The 22058-nt window shown below is 41.3% G+C and overlaps 2 protein-coding genes across 2 annotated transcripts in view; one reads left to right on the forward strand and one right to left on the reverse strand.

Moving 5' to 3' along the window:
* Positions 1-8649, forward strand: part of SH3BP5 (SH3 domain binding protein 5) — an 84819-nt gene extending 76170 nt beyond the window's left edge. The window contains exons 5-9 of the mRNA XM_007936794.2: positions 2091-2221; positions 4445-4487; positions 5514-5733; positions 7690-7950; positions 8441-8649. Coding sequence (XP_007934985.1) covers positions 2091-2221; positions 4445-4487; positions 5514-5733; positions 7690-7950; positions 8441-8649 — 864 coding nt within the window. The remainder of the gene's footprint in view (positions 1-2090; positions 2222-4444; positions 4488-5513; positions 5734-7689; positions 7951-8440) is intronic.
* A 4037-nt stretch (positions 8650-12686) lies between these two features.
* The window catches only part of CAPN7 (calpain 7), a 48201-nt gene continuing 38829 nt past the window's right edge, over positions 12687-22058 (reverse strand). The window contains exons 17-21 of the mRNA XM_007936805.2: positions 15403-15548; positions 14576-14638; positions 13857-13987; positions 12924-13016; positions 12687-12831 (exon numbers count right to left, since the gene is read on the reverse strand). Coding sequence (XP_007934996.1) covers positions 12687-12831; positions 12924-13016; positions 13857-13987; positions 14576-14638; positions 15403-15548 — 578 coding nt within the window. The remainder of the gene's footprint in view (positions 12832-12923; positions 13017-13856; positions 13988-14575; positions 14639-15402; positions 15549-22058) is intronic.

A 22058-nucleotide genomic window follows, 5' to 3' on the forward strand; every position in this document is an offset into this window, starting at 1 on the left:
ATGTTTTGGGAACACAATTCAGTCTGTAACAACAGGTTTAACAAATTGTCCGCATCAGAACTCTCCTCTCCTCCTTGGAATTTTTGTGACCCTCCAAATTTGATCTGAATGATTTGGTTTTAATTGGTTGAATGTAAAGTTTAACCTTCCTGATCCTGCTTCTGTCCCCGGCCAACTAATTCTGGATGTTTGATTAAGGGCCAAACAGCTAAAATTATGTTGCCTTGTTGTCTTGATTGCTGTCTGCTGCTGTGCCTAGTTTTGCTAGGTCTTATTTTTTGGGTTCTTCTAGTTTTTTTTTCTTTTTTCCCTAATCCAGTCTCCTTCCCTCCTTGCCCAGTAACCTTCCCCCTGTTCCCCTCATAGTTACGCACTCCTGTTTGTCCTATATTTCCTCTGTGTGAATGTTGGTCCTCTGGTGTCCCGTGGTTTATTGCTCTAAGGGATGTATTACCATAGAGTATGTGGGTGCATCACCCTGGGTTGAGTTGATGTGTGAACATCTTGTTAACTATTAGGCTGAGAGCCAGCCCCTGGGAGTGAGTTTTATTCCAGGCCCAGAATGTATCCTAGGACCATAGTATTGGGGGTCTCACCAGACTTCATCCGACCAGTAATTCTGGTCTGGTAGTGTAGTGCCTAAGACACTTGACTGCTAACCAGAAGGCTGGCAGTTCAAACCCACCAGCCATTCCTCGGAAGGAAGGTGGGCAATCTACTTCTGTAGTGATACCGCCTTGGAAACCCAAAGAGGGGTCACTATGAGTCGGGTCCGACTCGAAGGCAAATAACAACAATAACAACATTGAGTTTTTGGATTTTGTTCCACATTTTTCCTCCCACTGTATCCAGGATCTCCAGATTTGATCCTTTCCTGAGTAGCTGGCATTGGTAACAGGGGGCCATCTAGTTTTTCTGGTCTCAAGGGCCATCGTGTCCTAAGGCTGATTGCTTCCAAATGCACTTTTTTCTTTTATGCACTCTTCTTTGCTTCTGACACTAAGACCAATAGCTGCATCTTAGATGGCTGCTTGAAAGCTTTTAAGACCCAGTCTTACTCACCAACGTAGGATGAGGAACAAGGCTTTTATGTATTGTTGTGCCAGTTAAGTCTGGTACCCCCCAGTACTATGGTCCTGAAACAGTTGATCCGTTGGATCTCTCTCTTAGTGTCTGGTTGTCTGTGAGGGATTGCTCTGTGTCTGTCTTCTTTTGTTTCTGTAAGGACTGCAGGTATTTTGTATCACTGGTGTCTGTGCAAGATTAGCCTCAGCTGAATCTATCCTTGGTCTAGAGTATAATCCTGTTCACTGACCCCCATCTAATCCTCTCAGGCATTTATGTGTATATCTGTAGCCTGGTGTTTGGTGTTAATGGTAATGTAGTATCGTAGGCACACTGGTTGGTATTAGCATCTGTCGTCTATCTCCTATGTCCTGATGTCTCTTAAATGCCCTCTGGTGCTGTTTGGTCAATTTCGTGCCCCTTAGCCCCTGCTCCAAAGAGGGAACAGGAGGATCCCATAGTGACTACTTACAAACCCCAGGAGGCCTAAGCCGAAGAAAGCAGGTATCAGTTGAATCAGAGAATTTTTCAGAATTTTTTCTGATTTTCCTTTTTTTTTCCATTATTTTCTTTCCTCTTCTTGCCACACCAATTTGGCTTTTTAATTTTACCTAACAAGGCTTTTTCAAAATAGGTCAGTAGGGAAAAAAAATAAATCTTATTTTATTTGGCAGTCAGTTTAATCTAAGTCTGCCCAGTAATTTCCTCAGGAAATTTTTGTTGTTGTTGTTTTTCCCTCCCTTCCCCTCCCACCCCTGGTAACCAACAAAGAAAGTTTCCTTCCATATATAAACCTTTCCTTGACTTTTTACAATAATGAACTAATATAGTATTTGTCCTTCTGTGATTGACTCATTTCACTCAGCATAATGTCCTCCAAGTTCATCCATGGTATGCAGTGTCTTGTAGATTGTACATTATTCTTTAGGATTGCATAGTATTCTGAGGAAATACTTTTTAAATGATAAAAGTAATGACCGGAGTTGTTCTGGCATGGCTGCGCTGACCTCTGCTGTTGTTTGAAGGTCATGGAGGCGGAGCAAACCAAGACCAGGAGCGAGCTGGTGCACAAGGAGACGGCAGCCAGGTACAACGCTGCCATGGGCCGCATGCGGCAGCTGGAGAAGAAGCTCAAGAGAGCCATCAACAAGTCCAAGTGAGTCTGGGTGCAGCCTCCTCGGGGGTGGAGGTATTGTTCTCTCCGACTGCACCTCTCCACCCTTTATGTTCCATACGCTCAGCAGCCTAAGCAAGTCCTTGACATAGAGCTTGGGGCCTGATTGGAGCCCCTGCCTGTGCCCCTCTCTGACCCACAGTGTTCTCCATGGCCCTCAGAGCAAGAGGTAGGAGGATGCTGAGGGGTGGAGCTGCTCCCTACTTGGAAGACACAGAAAAAGGAATTGAAAAGCAAATGGTTGTGTGGCCCATTGGCTAGGGCCTGGGGTTGGGCTTTGGGAGACTCAGATGGTGCCGTTGGCTCTGTGACTAGCAATGTGTACAAGGCCCTGCCCCTCAGTTTACCTGTCAGTATGATTGGGATGAACATGTACACAAGGCTTGTTCTCTATGGGTCAAGAGCTAATGAAATGCTATAGACTGGTTTCAATGGAATTTTTGTTCGAATTCTTATATAATGTTGCCCAGTAATGATCATGATGAGCAAACAGCCACGTTAGTCCTTTCTTGGGAACAGTCCTCTGCTTCATTCACAATTGCTGGGCCTCCAAGCAGAAGGGGGAGTACTGGGGATGATCAATAGCTGTAGATGAACCCGGAGCCTAGTGAGTGAACTCTACCAACCTTTTAAGACCCCTGCACTCAGAACAATGTAAGCACAGATCCTGAAAGCCTTGGGTGGCTCCCCCCACCTACAGGATAAAATGTAAATCTGCATCCCTCCATGCCCACCCTGCCTTCTCACCCTTGCTTTGGCCATTTGCCACAGCAAGTGGATACTCATGTTTCTTCTGGAAGTATTCCCACTGCCCTTGCACTCCTGTTCACGCTCTCTTTCCACCTGTTCTTGTGTCACTGAGTGAGGCTGACGTCTGCTCCCTTTGGTCACATGTGCACCACCCCCCCCGCCCTTTCCCATGTTCCAGATTTTCCATACCCACCAAAGGCAGTTCTACAGGGTCCCCATCATCCTACTAGATCTTCAGGATGCAGGACTTGAGAGCCTCGTGGAGGGCAGACATCTCAAGGATAAGGCATGGGTCTGCTCTTAATGCTTAGACACTAAGCTTCCTACAATGAACCCGGCTCTGTGGGCTGACAAAGAACCCAGGGGACTTGTCAAATGTTCATGTTTGTTTCTTTTTTTTTTTAAATTTTTATTGTGATTTGGTTGAAAGTTTGCAGTACACATTTTGTTTCATGACATTGACTGCAATTCCTCACAGTGTAACAGCTCTCTTCCCACTTCCTCCCTGTAGTTACCTCTTCCCCATGTCCTTCTTTCCTATGCATTCCTGCCCCCTGAGCTTTCTCCCTGGGCAAACACTGCCCTTCTGTTCTCCCACAATTGATTACTCCAAGGAGTGTGTTTACCTAAAGTAAATGTTCACCCCAAATGCCTTTTTATTGTTTGTCTGGAAGCCATAGGAGTGAGTTCAGTTCCAGACCTGAAGGGTAACTAACTAGGGGCCATAGTCTCAGGGTCTCACCAGGTGATCTCAGACCAGTAAACCTGGTCTTTTTTTTTTTTTTATGATTTTGAGTTTTGTTCCACATTGTTCTCCCACTCTCTCCAGGATCTCCGGCACTAAATATCTGTGTTTCTTGTCCTGTCTCGTGTTCTCTGTCTTGCTGGGTCTGCAGACTCTTGGCACTGAGCACTGAATCAGACTGTCCAGTACCTCTTGTCCTGGGCCAGGATGACCAACAGGAGACCCCTTCCTTTTGTGACCCCACTGGGCTCAGTGAGGGGAGACATGACACTATCCTTCCGTAGTTGTCCTCAGTAGAGGATGATGTATGTTAAGCAGCCCCTTTCTCCAGCCTCACTGCTTTTCATCCTTGGAGAGCCAGCCTCATTGGGAGAAGTGACCTGGGTCACCTGAGCCACTCAGCACTCCCTATATGGTGCCAAACAGTGTGTGGGATGGGTGTGCACATGTGCACGTGTGTGGGTTCCCTGTATCTTGAGATGGGCCTCCCATCAGTGTGCCCTGGCTGAGCTCAGCAGCTCTGTCTGGTGTCAGTGTCAGCCAGGCCTCGGAGCTGGGAACATCACTTTCAGCTCACGGCCTTGTCAGAGTTTATGAAGTCCTGGAGGAATGGCTAGGCCAGCTGTAGTCAATGCCTCTGGTCCACCCCAAGGAGTTTCTCATGGTCATTATATATTACCCTTATGTTTTTTCCTCCCTATCTTTTACAGGCCTTATTTTGAACTCAAGGCAAAGTACTACGTGCAGCTTGAGGTATGTGTGTGTGTGGATTTGTTTTGGTCACTGATGGGATTTTTTTCTGCCTCACTTTTGTGTGGTAGTATGCTTTCAAATATGGAGCCCTGGTGGCACAGTGGTTAAAGTGCTCAACTGTGCTGTGGGAGTTGTGGTAGTCTGCTTCTGTAATGATTTATAGCCTTGGAGCCCTGATGGCACAGTGGTTAAAGGCTTGGCTGCTAACCGAAAGATTTGTGGTTCAAATCCACGCGCTGCAGGAGAAAGATATGTCAATCTGTTTCCGTAAAGATCACAGCCTAGGAAACGCTATAGGGCAGTTCTACTCTGTCCTGTAGAGCTACTGTGAGTTAGAATTGACTTGATGACAGTGGGGTTCTTTTTTGCTGTAAGGAGAGGCTGGAGAGAGGCACATTTTTCCCCTGGGGTTTCAGGCAACAAATGGTCTTGGTTGGGTCTTCAGGTGTCTCTGAAGCTCTCTAAATCTCCCACCCAGTCACTTTCTATATTGTTCTAGGGCAGTGGTTCTCTAAGTGTGGTCCCTAGACCAGCAGCATCAGCATTGCCTGGGAACAGTTTAGAAATGAAAATTCTAGGGCCCCATCCAGTGAACACTGAATCAGACATTCTGGTGATAGGGCCCAGCTATCTGTGTTCAACAGCACTCCAGGTGATTCTGATGCACGTTAAGTTCGAGAATTGCTGCACTGGGGAGCAGATAGCTAGATTGTATACTGGCTGAGGTGTTTGAGGGAATTCTGTGTGATGAGGCTTATTCCCCTAGTGGTAGTTTCTTGGTCTTAAAGCTTGAGTTTGTTAACCTGGGTGAGGTTGGGTGAGGACGATGGTGGTGGCTGAATTTATCTGGTGAACTGATAGCTGAGGTGATGTGAATAGAGAAATCAGGGCATAGGTCCTCAGTCATATCTTGGGAAATCCTTAGAAATGGACTGATGGGCAGATGTGCTTGAAACTGTCATTTGAAAACCATGTAAGGCCAGCAGGGGCAGCCTTCACTGACTGAGCCTCTTGTTCCCTCACCAGCAACTGAAGAAGACTGTGGATGACCTGCAGGCCAAACTGGCCCTGGCAAAAGGCGAGTACAAGACAGCCCTGAAGAACCTGGAGATGATCTCAGATGAGATCCACGAGCGGCGTCGCTCCAGTGCCATGGGGCCCCGGGGCTGTGGCGTTGGGGCCGAGGGCAGCAGCACGTCTGTGGAGGATCTGTCTGGGAATAAGCCTGAGCCAGATGCCATTTCTGGTGAGCAATTGTTGGGGGGGGGTGTCATGTAGTCTGTGTGGGCCAGAACAGGTCTGCCTCCAGGGCTGACTTGTCCCATGGTCACCTCCTCTCTGGCTGTCACTAAAGGGTCTCAGCTGGGCAGGCCTGAGGGCTATTTCTAGTATATTCCTATGTCTTATGGAACACTGTGTTCAGCTGAATGTTACTGAGTATTCCTCAAAGTCAATTCCATGCTCAAGTAAGTTTGGAAAATGATATACTTTCACTCCTCTTTGAGATTCAAAATATACTTCAGAATATTCAAGACTCTGAGAAGTCCAGCAGAGAAGACGACAAAAAAAAAAAAAAACAACCAAAACACGAGTTGTTTCCAACTCATAGCAACCCCTCCTGGGTTTCTGAGGCAGTACCACTACAGAAGTAGACTGCTCAATCTTCCTTTGAGGAGTGGCTGGTGGGTGTGAACCACCAGCTTTCGGGTTAGCAGTCAGATGCCTTAGGCACTATGCCACCAGAGCTCCTAGGGAAGAAGAGTTGTTTAAAAATACAGACATTGGAATCAGATTTGATTCAAATACTGGCTTCTATCATTACTAGTACATGATGTGGGCAAGGATTTGACTTTATACCTGTTTTTTCACCTGCAAAATGGGCAGTATGACAGTATCTAAAACTCATTGCCATCAATTCTGACTTATAGCAACCCTATAGGACAGAGTAGAGCTGCCTCATAGTGTTTCCAAGGGTATATCTTTATGGAATCTGATTGTCTCATCTTTCTCCAGAGGAGTGGCCAGTAGGTTCAGACCACTAACCTTTTTAACCACTGTGCCACCAGGACTCCTTATGCTAATACCTTCTACCTACTACCTACTGCGTGGAGTGGTGGTTAGGGTTCAGTGAAATGCCTGGCACCCAGTAAGTATTCAGCAGATGGTGGTGTCTGCTGGTCTTACTGCTGGTGTCTGTTTGGTAGAGACCTTTTCCCAAGGGCCACTCCTTGGGAAACTGATACAGTGTGACTTGACCCTCTTTATATTAATCAAGGAAAACCCTCCAGCAGTCTTTACACATGTCTTTTCCTATCCTGTGGAATAATCCCTGTTGGCTCTTTCCCAAGCTCTTTCCCCAGGAGTTCTTTAATTCATTCAATAGACATTTAAATGTCAGGCCCAAAATAAAGGAAAAGCAAACTATAATTTGAGTGATGATTGTGTGTGAGGTATTTTGACAAACATTGTCTCAAAAACTCTATATGGAGAGGAAGATGAAGCTCAGAGAGGCTGAGTAACTTGGCCAAGGTCATACAGCAAGTAGTGGAGTTAGCATTTGCATTGGAGCCAGGGCCCATTTTCTGCCCCAACATTACAGCACTTTCCGTTTATAGTCATCCCCTAAGGAATGCTACAGGCTGTTTTTAAAGATGCATTACACAGGGCCGGCCCCTCTTCTGAGTATGTGTGGATGTGTTTGGGGATGGGGTAGAGAAGAGGTCCTTATCTGACTGAATGAATCCTCCACCTTTAGGCAGTATACACAGAAGGGCAGTGGCACTGATTTCTACAGCAGAGGCTAGCATGTTGTTGTAAGGACACTTTATGGGCTCTAGCTGCCAGCTAGCTGTTTCCCCTCAAGCTGCTTCCATGGCTGGTCAGCAGGCTCAGGAAGGGTCATGTTCCTTTTAAGGCACTCACAGTAGCAGATCCTGCAGCCCGTCCATGTTGCCCAGCTGTTTGCCAGCAGCATACACTCTGGAGGTATTTAAGGGGCTAAAGCAGCTGCTGTTGATTCTGACTCATGGTGACCCCCTTGTGTGTCAGAGTACAACTGTGCACCAGAGTTTTCAGTGGCTGATTTTTAGGCAGATCGACAGGACTTTCTTCCAAGGTGACTCGGGGTGGACACCCTTTGGTTAGCAGCCAAGCCTGTTGACTGTTTGTCAAACTCCATGTGACTGGTATTTTCTCATCCTAGTGGCCTCGGAGGCCTTTGAAGATGACAACTGCAGCAACTTTGTATCTGAAGATGACTCGGAAACTCAGTCCGTGTCCAGCTTTAGTTCAGGACCAACAAGCCCATCTGAGATGCCTGACCAGTTCCCTGCAGTTGTGAGGCCTGGCAGCCTGGACCTGCCCAGCCCTGTGTCCCTGTCAGAGTTTGGGATGATGTTCCCAGTGTTGGGCCCTCGCAGTGAATGCAGTGGAGCCTCCTCCCCTGAATGCGAGGTAGAACGAGGTGAGTTGCAGCCTTCTCAGCAATAGTGCCCTGACCCGCTTGACTCAGAAGAGTCAGATCTTCTAGTCTTCTACACCTTTCCCAGGGCTTGGCTCCCTAGGACTGCATCAGTGAATGTGTGTGTGTGTGCTGCCAGTAGCACTCACTGTTGATGGTTTCACAGTGCTTTCTGACCAGCTTCTGGTAGAATTTATGCCCTATGTTGCTCATCGAAGAAGTCCTCTGGGTCAGCGCGTACTACAGAGGTATATCTGTTTTCCAGATGTATAATGAGTGTGATAAACTTTGTCTTTAGAGATGATTCTAGGATCAAGGATGTATACAATGCTTCAGGGAATAAAAGCATTAAGCAGATATAAGATGGAGAACCCTCTGATTTGCATGGTTGGGTAACACTTGGAAATATAATGGCTGAGTTGGATGACTAGCTTGGGCCCAAGTGACTCTTAGAATTGTCAATACTCACTTGATCATCTTTGTATTTCTACAGGAGACAGAGCAGAAGGGGCAGAGAATAAAACAAGTGACAAAACCAACAACAATCGGGGTCTTAGCAGTAGCAGCAGCAGTGGCAGCAAGAGCCACAGCACAGGCACCGAGGGCCAGGCCATGGAGACCCGGATGAAGCAGCTCTCCCTCCAGTGCTCCAAGGGAAGAGATGGAATCATCGCCAACATAAAAATGGTGCAAATTGGCTGATCCCTGCAGGGTCCTGGTCCACATGCATTATCGATATTTATACATGAAACTGTATGGAGAAGATTGTGCCAATAATCATTTAATATATGCCAAATCTTAAGCGTTTACTCCAAACTGCACTAATGAAGTTTCAGTGACCTTGAGGGCTGAAGATTCTTCCTGAAAGCTCTTGGGCTGGTTTGTTTTTCAGAGCAGAGGAGTTGTTACAGATGGACTTGTGACCAGACTCATGGCTTTTGTGGAAAGTTCCCTGTAGCGACACTGTGGAAGCAATAACTAGTTCCTATGAAGGAAGCTGAGCCAGGAAGGGTATTGGGAAGCTAAGCCAAATCATGGTCAACAGCTTGGTTCTCTTTCCCTTCTCTCAAGCTCAGTTTGGAAAAATGGAGATATTCTCTCTCCTTTCTATTCCAGGAGAGCTAGGTGACGTAATTAAAACTCAAGTACTCAAAGCACACGTTTTCTACCCTTCAAAGGCTTATTTAAAAGAAAAAAAAAAAAAAACTACTTAAGAATTGGATGTTTAGGTCAAGAACAGTTTTCCTCATCTCTGATGTGCAGAGGGGGCTTTTTAGAAAGCATGTGTGCTGGGACACCCACCTAGATGCTTTTGAAAACATTTTCTCGAAAGGTTACCCCAGGAGCTGCACTTTTTGGGATGGGTAAAGTGAATGCCAATGTGGGGAGGGGGGTTGAGGGTAGCAGGGGCATATCATAGAAGGGGATTTGTGGCTGTGGGGGAAGAGAAGGTTCTATAGCATAAACCTTACCCCACCAGCCAACGGGGCTCATTCTAAGCCAAGTGCATGTGAAGAATGGTTGCCATTGTTATATCTAGATTGCCAAGGTGTTAATTTCTCTGTAGGTTGTAATTTCAAAAATAAATGGAATTATTTAAGGGTTATGCTGCACTAGTATTCCTTAGGGGAAATTGTTCCTTAAGCTAGGAAAGGAAGTAGGCATGTGTTGGCAAAGGCTGTCAAATAGAAGCAATGGAGTCTGTTATGCTACCAGTAGTAAGTGTTAAGACTGCTTTTCTTTCATGTTTCATGGTTATACATATTTAAGAGCACTGTATTTTGTCCTCTTTTTGTTAAGAAAACTTAGCATTTCTAAAAGAAAAAAAAAACCTTTCCATTTCAAGTTGTCTATTAATTCATCACAGCTTGTATATTTTAGTCATTTGTAAATCTCTTCACACTGTAGTGACTTCTTTTTTATTGACTGACACAGTATCCTAATTACAAGGTTATTTTGTACTTGTCTTAATACTTTTTGAGTGTAATAAAAACAGCTTAAGACAATGTCTAACCTTCTGTGACTTCAAATAAGAAATCCTAAAGTCGTGTAAATCTTCTATTCCAGGCAACTGTCTTACCATAAGGAAGAGCATGGAAATTACTGTTTCAATAAAGGTCCTGGATCCTAATAATTCAAAGCCCCTGTTACCAAGGTTTTGAATTAGAATTCTACTTTCGCTGCTACTAAAGCCGAGTCATGAGGAAACACAGTGGCCGGGAAATAAACATTCGATAGTTACGCTAGGACTGCTTCTTGGTCCTGGCTGCACATTGGAATCTCCCAAGGAGTTTAAAAAAATGCTGTCTCAGTCTGATCCCCAGAGACTAATTTAATTGACTTGGGATACACTTGGGCACTGGCCTTCTAAAAGCTCCCCAGATGATTCTAATATGCAGCCATGACCGATTATCAGATGGTTCTTGGATCCTTTTGCTAGTGAAAATAATGTTGAGGGTGGTAGAGGTTTCATCTGTGCACTTCATATTAAAGCATGCTGTGGGGAAAGAGTGAATGGCTGGCCTAGTACCTGATTACACAATAGCAAAGTAAGCACAGGCTTGCTTGTGTTTACTTACTAACCTGCAGTGAATAGTTTCACATGTTTTTTATACCTTGCCTATTGGGTAATCCACCCCTGGACTAACCAATCATGAGGATTAAAATAGACATTAATTCAGAAAAGATAAACACTTGCAATATCAAATATAGACGTTTTACCTTAAGTAGTTAGCATTTCATCTATAAATGTTCATAACAAAACTCCTTTCAGTATAATTAAATGTAAGAGAGGAACTAAATCCTATACTTGAATTGTAGCAACCCTATTTTCAGGGTCCACTCAATTCTCTGATAAAATCCCTACATGTGACTTCTACTCTGAAGACACTTCCTTGAATTACTGTCTGCAACAGTTATTCCCTGTAATTGAGGTATCACTTTTTTTTTCCCCTCCCTAGGAGAACACAGTATCTAAGAAAATGGCCCAAATTGGCATGGTTTAAAGTTTTTATGATATTCAGCGGTTGTGAAGATAAAAAGAAAAAATTGTATGTGTTGGCATACAGTAAACACTTGGTAACTGGAGGCTACCATTTGTAGTCTGGCTTTTGAAGATTTTGAAATACCACTTCTTCAAAGGTATCTGGCCCAGTGAAGGTTAACCTTTTCCTCACTTGACATCTGTAGCACCATTCTGGAACTCTGCTGTAGAATTTAGTACTACAATGTATTAATTGTTCATGTTTAGTCTCCACCATTTGATTTCTGAAGGCTAGGGTTAGGTCATACTTCAGTTTGTATTCTGCACAAGATCTTGAACACTACACAATAGGTTCATCTAATAGGTGTTTATAATAAATACAGCTCTGATGCTTTGCATATTTTTCTTTAAAGGGCCATGGGAAATTAGTTAAATTAATTCACCTAAAATAATATGCTAAAATTGAAAGCACAAAACGTTTGCCAAAGCAAAATCTCATAGGTATAATAATTTGTTGCTACTTTAAACATAAAAGAACAGGTATTTTTGCTGATGCATGAATTTTTAAGCTAATAATCTCTATTAACATCTCTTCTCTTTTAGATGGAACACACTAGATGAAATATTTAAATAATTTATCTAGATTAAATTATGTAGTTTCCAGAAGTATAAACATTTTATTTCAATTAAAGGCAGTGTGAAATACAAAATAAGAAGTTTTTGATAATTATAAAGTAGAGACAATGAAAAATCCCACCCTATTAATTTTCAGAACTTGAAAATCTTGAGCACTGTCTGTTCTGATGAATTTTTATGTGAACACCTGGGAATTTACACATGATACTAGTCAGTATCTTGGCAATTCACTTTTTCTGACTGCTATATATAATGCAATCACCACATAATAAATTCTCAATTGTATTTTCTGCAAAGTGCTGTTACCATAAAGAGCACTGAACTACAGCACAATTGAAAAGACTATTCAAAGTACATTATAATGTCCTTCAGCATCTCAGAAGTTTACTACTTTCAATCAATCCGATAAAAGAAAAACTACACTAGTATAGAGACCTCAGTTCTCTTTACATGATTCAATGGGAGCTATGTCTCTAACTTCAACAACTTCCATTCTTAAGCATGAACATCTTTATGTTAATTAGGATTTCTTAAAGCTTTATTTTTTCCAGAATACTTGGGCAACAATAAACATTTCAAAATCATAAATAATGCAGAATTAAATTCTGGTTATGGTGACATGATTCATTTTGTAATTAGTTGCCCAAGATGTACAGTAGAGTCACAAAACAAGCAGGTTTAACTTACAACATGCTCTGCAAAATAAGGGGAAAATAATGTAAATATTTCAAGATATTATACCCACCCACCATTCTACTCAAAGAGCCTATGCCCCTCAATTTCCTCAGCTCATCTCAGTTCTCTCCTTAGCAAATGCTTCTCACAGTGCTGACTGTGAGTCTAATCTTTAATAATATGTATTTTTTTTATACAACATGGCCCCTAAACGCAAACCATCTCTATACAAAACCATGTAAACCATACTTCTGAGTGACTTAGGGTTATTCTGACTATGTACAACTCTCACCAAACTCCTGATTTGAGCACCAGATTCCACTGTAACACATTTTCAGAGATTTAATTCAGTTCCGACTGTTGTTTTTAGTGTCTTATTTGTGTCCTCATTTGAAGAGTTGATGTTTGGTAAGTATAAAATCCAGTAACTGCTGAGATTTCTCCATCACTGAAGTTGTGTTGTCTTGATGGAGTTAATACTATTGAAGTCTAAGAAAAAAGGTCCTTCTTGTTTAGGCAAAAAAGTACTGGGAATGACATTGTAGATACCAGCAGGTACATTTTCTAATTCTAGGTAGCAAAACCCACACCTATAATCAGGGAAAATGAGAACAAATGTTACAGAAGATGAAGCTACAAAAAGTTAGGTATCAATTAGATATAATCAAAAGGTTAACGTTACCTGTAGTCCCCACTAGATCTCCTCTGAAAGCCATGGGGACCAGGATCTCCCACCATAGAAACTGTTACCACCTCAAATCCAACACTATATTGCCTAGCATTAAAAATGAACAGAATCACTGCTATTTTTAATTTCAAGTAAATGCATAATTTAAAATACCTAAAGTGCAGATGTATTGTACTGTTAAATCAAGTATATGATTTCTAAAGCTTCAACAGGAGGAAACAGCACTCTGAAAACACATGCATATTATTTTTACACTTATGATACAAAATGCCATTTTTCTACTGAAGCCATAAAAACTAATAAAGTATTATTAAGCTTACTTTAAAAAAGATTATTTTTACCACTTGAATCCACAAGCAATAATGCAAATTCAAAAGATAAATACTCTGTCACTGTACCAGACAGAAAGAATCATCTTAAGTGCTGTTGATAACATTTGGGTTGTTTCCAATTTTTGGCTATTATAATGGCTTACTGGCCATCAGACCACCTCTTCTGTGATATAGCTGCTCAACCTTTTGTTCATTTTTTTAAGAAAATTATAGATTTTTTTTCTTACTAATATAGCATATTCACAAATCTTTTTCTCTATGTCTTAAGAAATCTTTCTTTTCCCTAAGATTATTAAGATAGTTCCTAAATTTTCTTCTAAAAGCTTTATTGGTTCTCCTTTCCCTTTTAGATCTGTAATCTACCTGGAACTGATATTTATAAAGAATATGAGACAGATGTCTAATGACCTTTTTTTTAATACAGATATACAATTATTCCAGACTATTACAGAAGCCTCTCCTTTCCCCACTCAATACCATCTTAATCCTAAACATGTCCACATATGCAGAAGTCTTTTTCTAAACTCTATTCTGTTCCACTAAGCTCAATTTTCAAATAACATCACTGACTTAAAAAAAATTACTGATCACAAACCTTGGTCCTCTTAGCTCAATCAGTAATGGCCCAGACTTATCTACATGGAATTGGTAGATAGGGTTATTTTTGTGAGTCTCTTGGAAATTTCCACATCCTCCAGCACTTTGACCACTCCACTTTCCATTAATCTAATAAAACAAAATTTTTGCATTAAAAGAACTTCACATTCTCAAATTCCACTTAAAAACAAAAATCCTTACACCTAAGGGGTGGGGGGCTAGCACAAAAGAAACTGTCCACCTTATGGCCCCATCTATCTCTTTTATCTTTATTTGCCATTGTCAGTACAACAATATAACTTTTCACCTCAGCCAAGATGCTTTGCTACATACACTCAGCCCTTTTTCCACCCTATTTCCCCTTTCAAGAATTCTCCCTCAAATCTTCCTGTACACATGTAGCCCACTCTGCAAAGTCAGTCCCAAATTATACTTAGTTCATCCCCATAGCCTTCTCCAATAAGGTTTATATTGTCTTCTCTGAATTTCTTACTTTTCCTTCCTGCAGAATTACTTAATGTGGTTCATGTAAAAAAAATCTCATCTTCCCACCTAGACTGGAGGTTACTTATATCTTCCCTTTGTATCCTGTCATACCCCAGAATGTTTTTTATTTCTTGAGAAATTGTTAAATGAAGAATAAAACAAGAAAAGGATAAAAGTAATTCTCAAACATTAAAATTCTGAGATTATGACCCAGCAAAGGATTTCTCTTACCCGTCTTGATAAGGTGTATGGAGAAGGGATTTTCGAAAAAGTAAAGCTGCATGCTGAATATACCTAGATTCAAAAACATTTACTGATTGATAAATGTTGTTTATAAAGACATCAAACTGATAAGAATATACTGAAAGACTAAAAAATTAGTTGGCATACCCAAGTCATTATTCTACAGATTGCCTGATAGCAAGTCAAGTTCAATTAACTGGGAATCCGAAAGCTAGGGATCTCATCTGAGCTTTTCTCTGCCACTGACAGTGTGTGACTCCAGACAAATCACCATCTCTCCAGGCCTCAGTTTCTGCTTCTGAAGGACATACCTCCCCAAGGTCTTTTTCATCATTAAAATCTATTCATGTTAAGCTTCTCTGCCTACATATGGCAAACAAATCTATAAAGAACAAAATTATACGACCTGCCCAGGTACTTCAGATCAGTATGTTTACAGGTGACTGACTTCCTTTTGCTAAGTCCAAAGGCTTATTTGTATGCCACTAGGAGTAGTATCGTGTAGGCTAGAGGAGTTTTTATTGCTTTCTTTAAAACTGAAATTAGTCAACCACACCATATTACCTCAAGACTAAAACTATTACTCAAAATATTAAAATGTTCATTTGAAATGTTACTCAAAATAAATACATTACTTTTCAGTCATTTTCTAAAGGAGGCATCATGATCATTTAATATACAAAGAGAGATATATACATAGATGAAAAACAAAAATATAGGCTTCAGAGAGAACAATCAATTTTCAGAAATAAATTTTCTCCAGTAAATAAAGCAGAGCACATTGTGCTTTGTCATTGTATGCTGGTTTTACTTACACGGACTGTGTAATGGATTGTGTTCTGTTTTTCATACTGAGAAACCACTAATGTAAAGGTATGGGTCCCAGGTGTGGTCAGCTTTATCTTAGTCAAATAGTGAGGGCTGTTAATTCGAATTCCATCAATGTATGGAGCTGGGTCAGCTACAAAAGTAAGTTTACAGAAAAGACGACTTTAGACTCCTTTTTGAATTTAAGTTTTATGGTTGTTGGCAGAAAATAATTAAATGGGTAGACATCACTTTAGTTGATTCTTTGTTTTCAAAATATAATTGTATTAATGAATTAAAATGCTTTAATTTTAAATAGTTTCTAAAAAGCAAAAGCAATCTTTTGAAATACATTAAATTACATATAATCCCTGCTATTTGCATTCTTTTTTTTTTTTCCCCCAGCAGAGGATTTTAAAGGTAGGATTAACTCTTTCCCTTCAGGATAATTTTAAAAAGCTACTATAGACAGACAGGTAGATAGATATGTATTCTAAATTAAATAAGTTTTTTTCCACCATAATTAATAAAACAAAATCCCCTTCCACCACCGTCAGCCTTATGGATAAATTTGGACATCTTTGCAGATCTTTATTTTTAATATACACACACACACGCATGCACACCTGTATCACCAAAATGAATGAAAAATGTTTCTGTGAGAATATATACCTTAAAAAGATAGTATGGTTTTATATCTTTTGTTTTTTACTCAACAGATCTGTTCTGTTCTACATAAATTTTTTATGTAAATATTGCATGTGTCACACAGCTTTTGCAAACAGTATAACCCCCTCTTGCATTAGTTTCCTATGTCTGCTATGCACAATATATTCATGTGTGCATTATTTATGTGGACACATTTTGGTGAAAAAGTACAGTATCCTTTTAAGACACCAGGCACTACACAACGAACTATGCAGGAAAGAGGCTGGGGTCTTACAAGATTTTAAGCTTGCAAATGGCTATCCAAGGGACATCAGCTGGTCTGTATTCACCTGGGGCAACAGAGGAAGGAGAGTGACGAATAGGAGGAGGAAATGGATGTGTGACTGTCTCCCTAAACAACTGCCTCCTCTGCCATGAGACTAGAACTGGATGGTGCCTGGTTACATTATTGAACATTTTGATCAAAAATTCCATAGAAGAATCCTGATCAAAAGGGGAAAAATATAGACCAGAATTTCAAATACTCATGGACTCCAGACTTTCTGGAGCCATGGTGGCTAGATGAACCCCTGAAACTACTGCTCTGAGGTAATCTTTAAACCTTAAACCAAAAATATCCCCTGAAGTTTTCTTAGAACCAAATAATCCTTTAGCTTAACAGTAAAGAATGTCTGCCTTGCATACTACGCTCTTTTAAGAACTATCTATATGGGATCAAACTGAGAATAGCAACTCAAAAGATCAGATAGGAACATCAGGGGGCAGTTTATGTTAATGGGGGAGGCTGAAAATGGGGCACAACTTGGAAAAGATAATCAGTGTCACTGAACTGTACATGTAGAGACTTCTGAATTGGTATATATTCTACTGTGTATAGTCTTAAAAACTAGAAATAAGTTATAAATAAAAAAAGATCTACTGTATAATATTCCATTGTATGACTGTGGTACAGTGCATTACCAGGTATGGATTTTCTAGCCATAGTCTTTGTAACACCCACCAAATTACTGGGTAAGATCATGCAAATAAAAGGTAGAACTCTGATATTGGGATTGGTTAGTTTTGTTACTCTGGCAGGCTTAAAATGAGGCCTCCTAGAGGTAGAGAAGGAGCTCTGGTAGCATAGTGCCTAAGGCACTTGACTGCTAACCAGGAGGCTGGCGGTTCAAACCCACAAGCCACTCCTCGGAAGGAAGGTTGGGCAATCTACTTCCGTAGTGATAACTGCCTCGGAAACCCAAGGAGGGGTTGCTAGGAGTCGGGGCCGACTCGATGGCAAATAACAACAACAACAACAACAGAGGTAGAGAGGGGATCTCACTGCCATCAAGAGAGAAAAGCTGGAGGTCAAGTAGAATGCATCCGTGGACGTGAGATCCCTGAGCTGGACCTCTTTGACAGACATACCCCAGTAAAGAGATGCCCAGGCAGAGAAAGACACCCCAGCAGAGAGACAGTGGCAGTAGAACCAAGACGCATGAGACAGAATGGCAGGCTTACCTGGCCCATGGAATGCACCTAAGGGTACCTATTGGCAGAGCTAAAAGAGCTGTGAAACACTTGCCAAAGGCGGGTAGAGGCCAGGTTGAGAGGCTATGGGGTAGAGAGGTGTGCCTGAGGGCATAGCAGAGGGGAGGCTGCCCTGATCGAAGAACTATATCCTGAGCACATTCCTTAACCTGGATTCTAACCTATTACTTCCCTCATATACCCCATAATCTTGAGTACCGTCTGTGAGTTGTATGTGGCCATTGCAACGAATTACCGAACCCAGTAGAGAAGAAGTGAGTGCCATGGGAGGGATGGCTGGTGTCAGGATTGGTAAAAGGCTAGAAGGTGGCGGCATGTCTGGCTTCCTAGGAATAAGCCTTGGGCTGCTGATGGTGATTCTGTCTTCCTCTTGTGATGTTAGAGGTCAGAAAATGCCACTCCCATGCTCTTTTTGCAATGACTATAACACATTTTAGGAGCTCTGGTGGTGTAGTGCCTGAGACATCTGACTGCTAACCAGAAGGCTGGTGATTCAAACCCACTAGCCACACCTCGGAAGGAAGACTGGGCAATCTACTTCTGTGGTGATCCTGCCTCGGAAACCCAAGAAGGAGTCGCTACGAGTCGGATCCGACTTGACAGCAGTGTGCATATGGTTTGGTTTTGATAACATATTTTATCTTTCTTCCAGTGGATATTGTTTTCAATATTTTGCTATTATAAACAATGCTGCCTCATATATTCTTTGATAGTAACACTGATAAAATCATTTTACACATATAAATTACTATGTCATTTAAGATTAATGTTATATAATTTAACCTATAAAGGAACACTGAATATTTATAACATAACTAATTTAAAAAATTAAATTTTCTAATACCATAAATACTAAGTAAGTTTCTAATGCTTAGAGGTGGAGAGGTAGAAATGCTTACTGTGAAAAGAGAAAGAATGGGCATGATGGGACTTGAATTCCAGTTCTATGACAGTGCCTGAGATCTTAGACAGCATATTTAACCTATGTCTTAGTTTACTCTTCTGTCAAATGGAGAATAAGTCCTACCCTATTTACCTCAGAATGTTGTGATGAAAATAAAACTACAAACTTGAAAATATTCTTAGAAATGTAAAGAAGTGACCATTTCTTTTTTTTAAATCCAAGGTGGTTGTTGTTGCTGTTGTTATGTGCCATCGAGTTGGACCCGACTCATAGCGACACCTCCCCTTGGGTTGCCGAGGCAGTATCACTACGGAAGTAGATTGCCCAACATTCCTTCCGAGGAGTGGCTAAATTCAAGGTAAAAATAATAAATATATTTTGTGGTAGTTCAGTTTGTGTGTCAACTTGGCTGGGCAGCTGGATGTAGTATTCCCCGTGATGAGACTGGTAATCAGCTCCATGGTAGACTCTACTGTGAGCAGCTTAGTAGCTGCCTTTGGGATGTGGTCTGCTTCCCCCATATAAGCAGCAGCTTTGGGAATGGTCTCTAGCTTATGGCATGCTTAGACCCTGCACACAGCCGTGTTGTTGTTCAGTAGCCTGCCATGTTCTGCTGACCTTGGGACTTACAACTGACTTAAATTAATAGCTTGCCATGTGGTTGGTAACACTGGGACTGTGCCTTTTTACATGCCAACCTTGGGTTTGTCAGTCTCAGCAGCCAGCAGCTGTCTGAGTGAAGAAACGCCTCTAGCTCCAGTGGGCTGGGAGCAGGAGGCAGCGCTGGACCCCAAGGTTGAGGGGCTTTCACCCAGCCCCTAGAGTCTGGCACTTTGAACTTGGACTTAAAGCCTCCAAACTTTAAGAGAATAAACTCCTGTTTGTTAAGGCCATCCCATTTGTGGTATACTCCTGTCAGAGCGACACTAGGTAACCAGAACATACTTGAAACCAAAAAGCTATATAACGTTTCAACGATAAGAATAAAAAAACCAAACTCACTGCCATCGAGTTCATTCCAACTCATAGTGATCCCCTTTGGGTTTTCAAGGCAATAAATCTTTATGGAAGTAGATTGCCTAGTCTTCCTTCCATGGAGCACCTGGTGGGTTTGAACCATCAACCTCTGGTTAGCAGTCAAATGCCTTAGGCACTACGCCACCAGAGCTCCTTACTGATAATATTTATTTTATTTTTGGTTGCATAAAAACTAACATGAAAAACATGAAATCTGGCTAGTTTAATTTTACATTTATTGGTGGACCTACTATGTGTTATGTTCATTCTAGAGTCTAAAGATATCAATGAGAACACTCTGCCTGCCCTCAATGCATACACAGTATAATGAGGAAGAATGCCATACTCTACTTTGAAAAAAATATCAAACCACTTTTGATCTTATTTTCCTCATCATTACCCTATTTCTTTATACAGTTCCCTTGAAGGGAAAAAAACTGATGATAGTAGCTTCCTTACCTCACAGACTCTTCTCAAATACTCCAAAAGGGTTCTAGCTATACCTCTCACTATGACTATTCTTGTTGAGGTCATCAATGACTAACAGGATGCTAAATCTAACAGTCTCCTCTCTGTCCTAATCAAACAGCAATGGATGCAGTTGTCCATTCCCTCCCTCTTGAAATACTGTCTACTCTTAGGTTATGCAATATTTCACTTTACTAATTTTCTTTCTATTTTGTCACTTTGCACAAATTCTTTTGCTGGTACTTCTCTCTTCCTTTGCTCAACATCAAGATGTCAGAGAGTCCAAGGATCAGGTCTTGGGTGTTCACTTCTGTATCTACAACTCTCTCCATAGGTAATTTATACAGTTCATATCTTCCTATGTCATCTATGTGCCTCTGACTACTCAGTCTATACCTCTAGTCCTTTCCTTACCCCAGAACCCTACTTAAAAATTTGACTCTCTACCTAGCACATTCACTTGGATATCTAATAAACCCACCGCCACTGAGTCTACTACAACTCTAAGCAACCCTATATTCCCCATAGAGTTTCCAAGGCTGTAAATCTTTATGGAAGTAGAATGCCTCAGCTTTCTCCCATGAAGCAGCTGGTGGGTTTGAATCACCAACTTTTTTGGTTAGCAGTTAGATACCCTAACCATTGTGTTACCAGAGATCCTTGGATATCTAATAAACCCATTGCCATCAAGTCAATTCCAACCCATAGTGACCCTATAGAACAGGGTAAAACTGTCCAATATGGCTTCCAAGGCTGTAAATTTTTATGCAAGCAAACTGCTCTTCTTTCTCCCATAGAGTGGCTGGTGGGTTCAAACCATGAAGCTTTTGGTTAGCAGCCTAATGTCTTAACCACCACACCACCAGAGTGCCTATGGATATCTAATAATTACTGCAAATTTAACAAAACTAAAAAAGAACTTTTGATTTTACTCCAGAACAAATTTATTCCTCCATACCCCAACTCTTAGCCAGCTCAGTAAATGTCACCCCTTTTTATTGCCTAAGCCAAAATAATAAGAATCATCCTTAATTCTCCTCCTTGCCCCCTGTATCTACTCAGCAAAAAGTCTGGGTAACCTTACTGAACCCAAATCTATCCACTCCTTTTTATCTCCACTCTTACCATCCTTACCACTCGTCTGTCAGTTTGTCGTACTGTGGTAGCTTGAGTGTTACTGTGAGGCTATGCCACTGATACATCAAATACCAGTAGGGTCACCCATGGTGGACAGGTTTCAGCGGAGCTTCCAGACTAAGAGACGCAGAAGAAGGAAGAAGCCATCCACCTCTCAAAGAAGTGGCCAGTGAAAATCTTATGAATAGTAGTGAAACACTGTGTGACATATTACTGGAATAGTATAAATAAATATATTTACGAGTAGCCCTGAAAAGCACTGTTCGATATAGTGCCAGAAGATGAGCCCTTCAGGTCGGAAGGGACTCCAAGTGTGAATGAGGAAAAGCTGCCTCCTCAGAGTAGTGCCAACCTTAATGACGTGGATGGAGTAAAGCTTTCAGGATCTCCATTTGCTGATGAAGCATAGACTCAAAATGAGAAGAAACAGCTGTAAACATCCTTTATAATCAGAGCATGGACTGTATGAAGTATGAATCTAGGAAAATCGGAAGTTGTCAAAAATTAAACGGGACCCATAAAGATCAATATCCTAGGCACTGGTTGAGTTGGCATGAACTGGTTTTGGCCATTCTGAATCAGACAACCATATGATCTACTATTCCAGGAATGACAAATTGAAGAGGAATGGTGTGGTATTCATCATCACAAAGAATGTTTTAAGACCTATCCTGAACTACAATGCTGTCAGTGATAGGATAATATCCATATGCCTCCAAGGAAGACCAGTTAATACTATTATTCAAATTTACACACTAAGCACCAAAATCAAAGATAAGGAAATTAAATATATATATATATATATATTACCAACTTCTGCAATCTGAAATTGACCAATCATGCAATCAAGATATGTTGACTATCACTGGTGATTGGAATGCACAAGTTGGAAACAAAGAATCACTGGTAGTGGGAAAAAATGGCCTTGGTGATAGAAAT

The sequence above is a fragment of the Orycteropus afer genome, unplaced genomic scaffold, assembly GCF_000298275.1.
Source record: "Orycteropus afer afer isolate SDZICR_OR568_19922 unplaced genomic scaffold, OryAfe1.0 scaffold00003, whole genome shotgun sequence".
NCBI classification, from domain to species: domain Eukaryota; kingdom Metazoa; phylum Chordata; class Mammalia; order Tubulidentata; family Orycteropodidae; genus Orycteropus; species Orycteropus afer.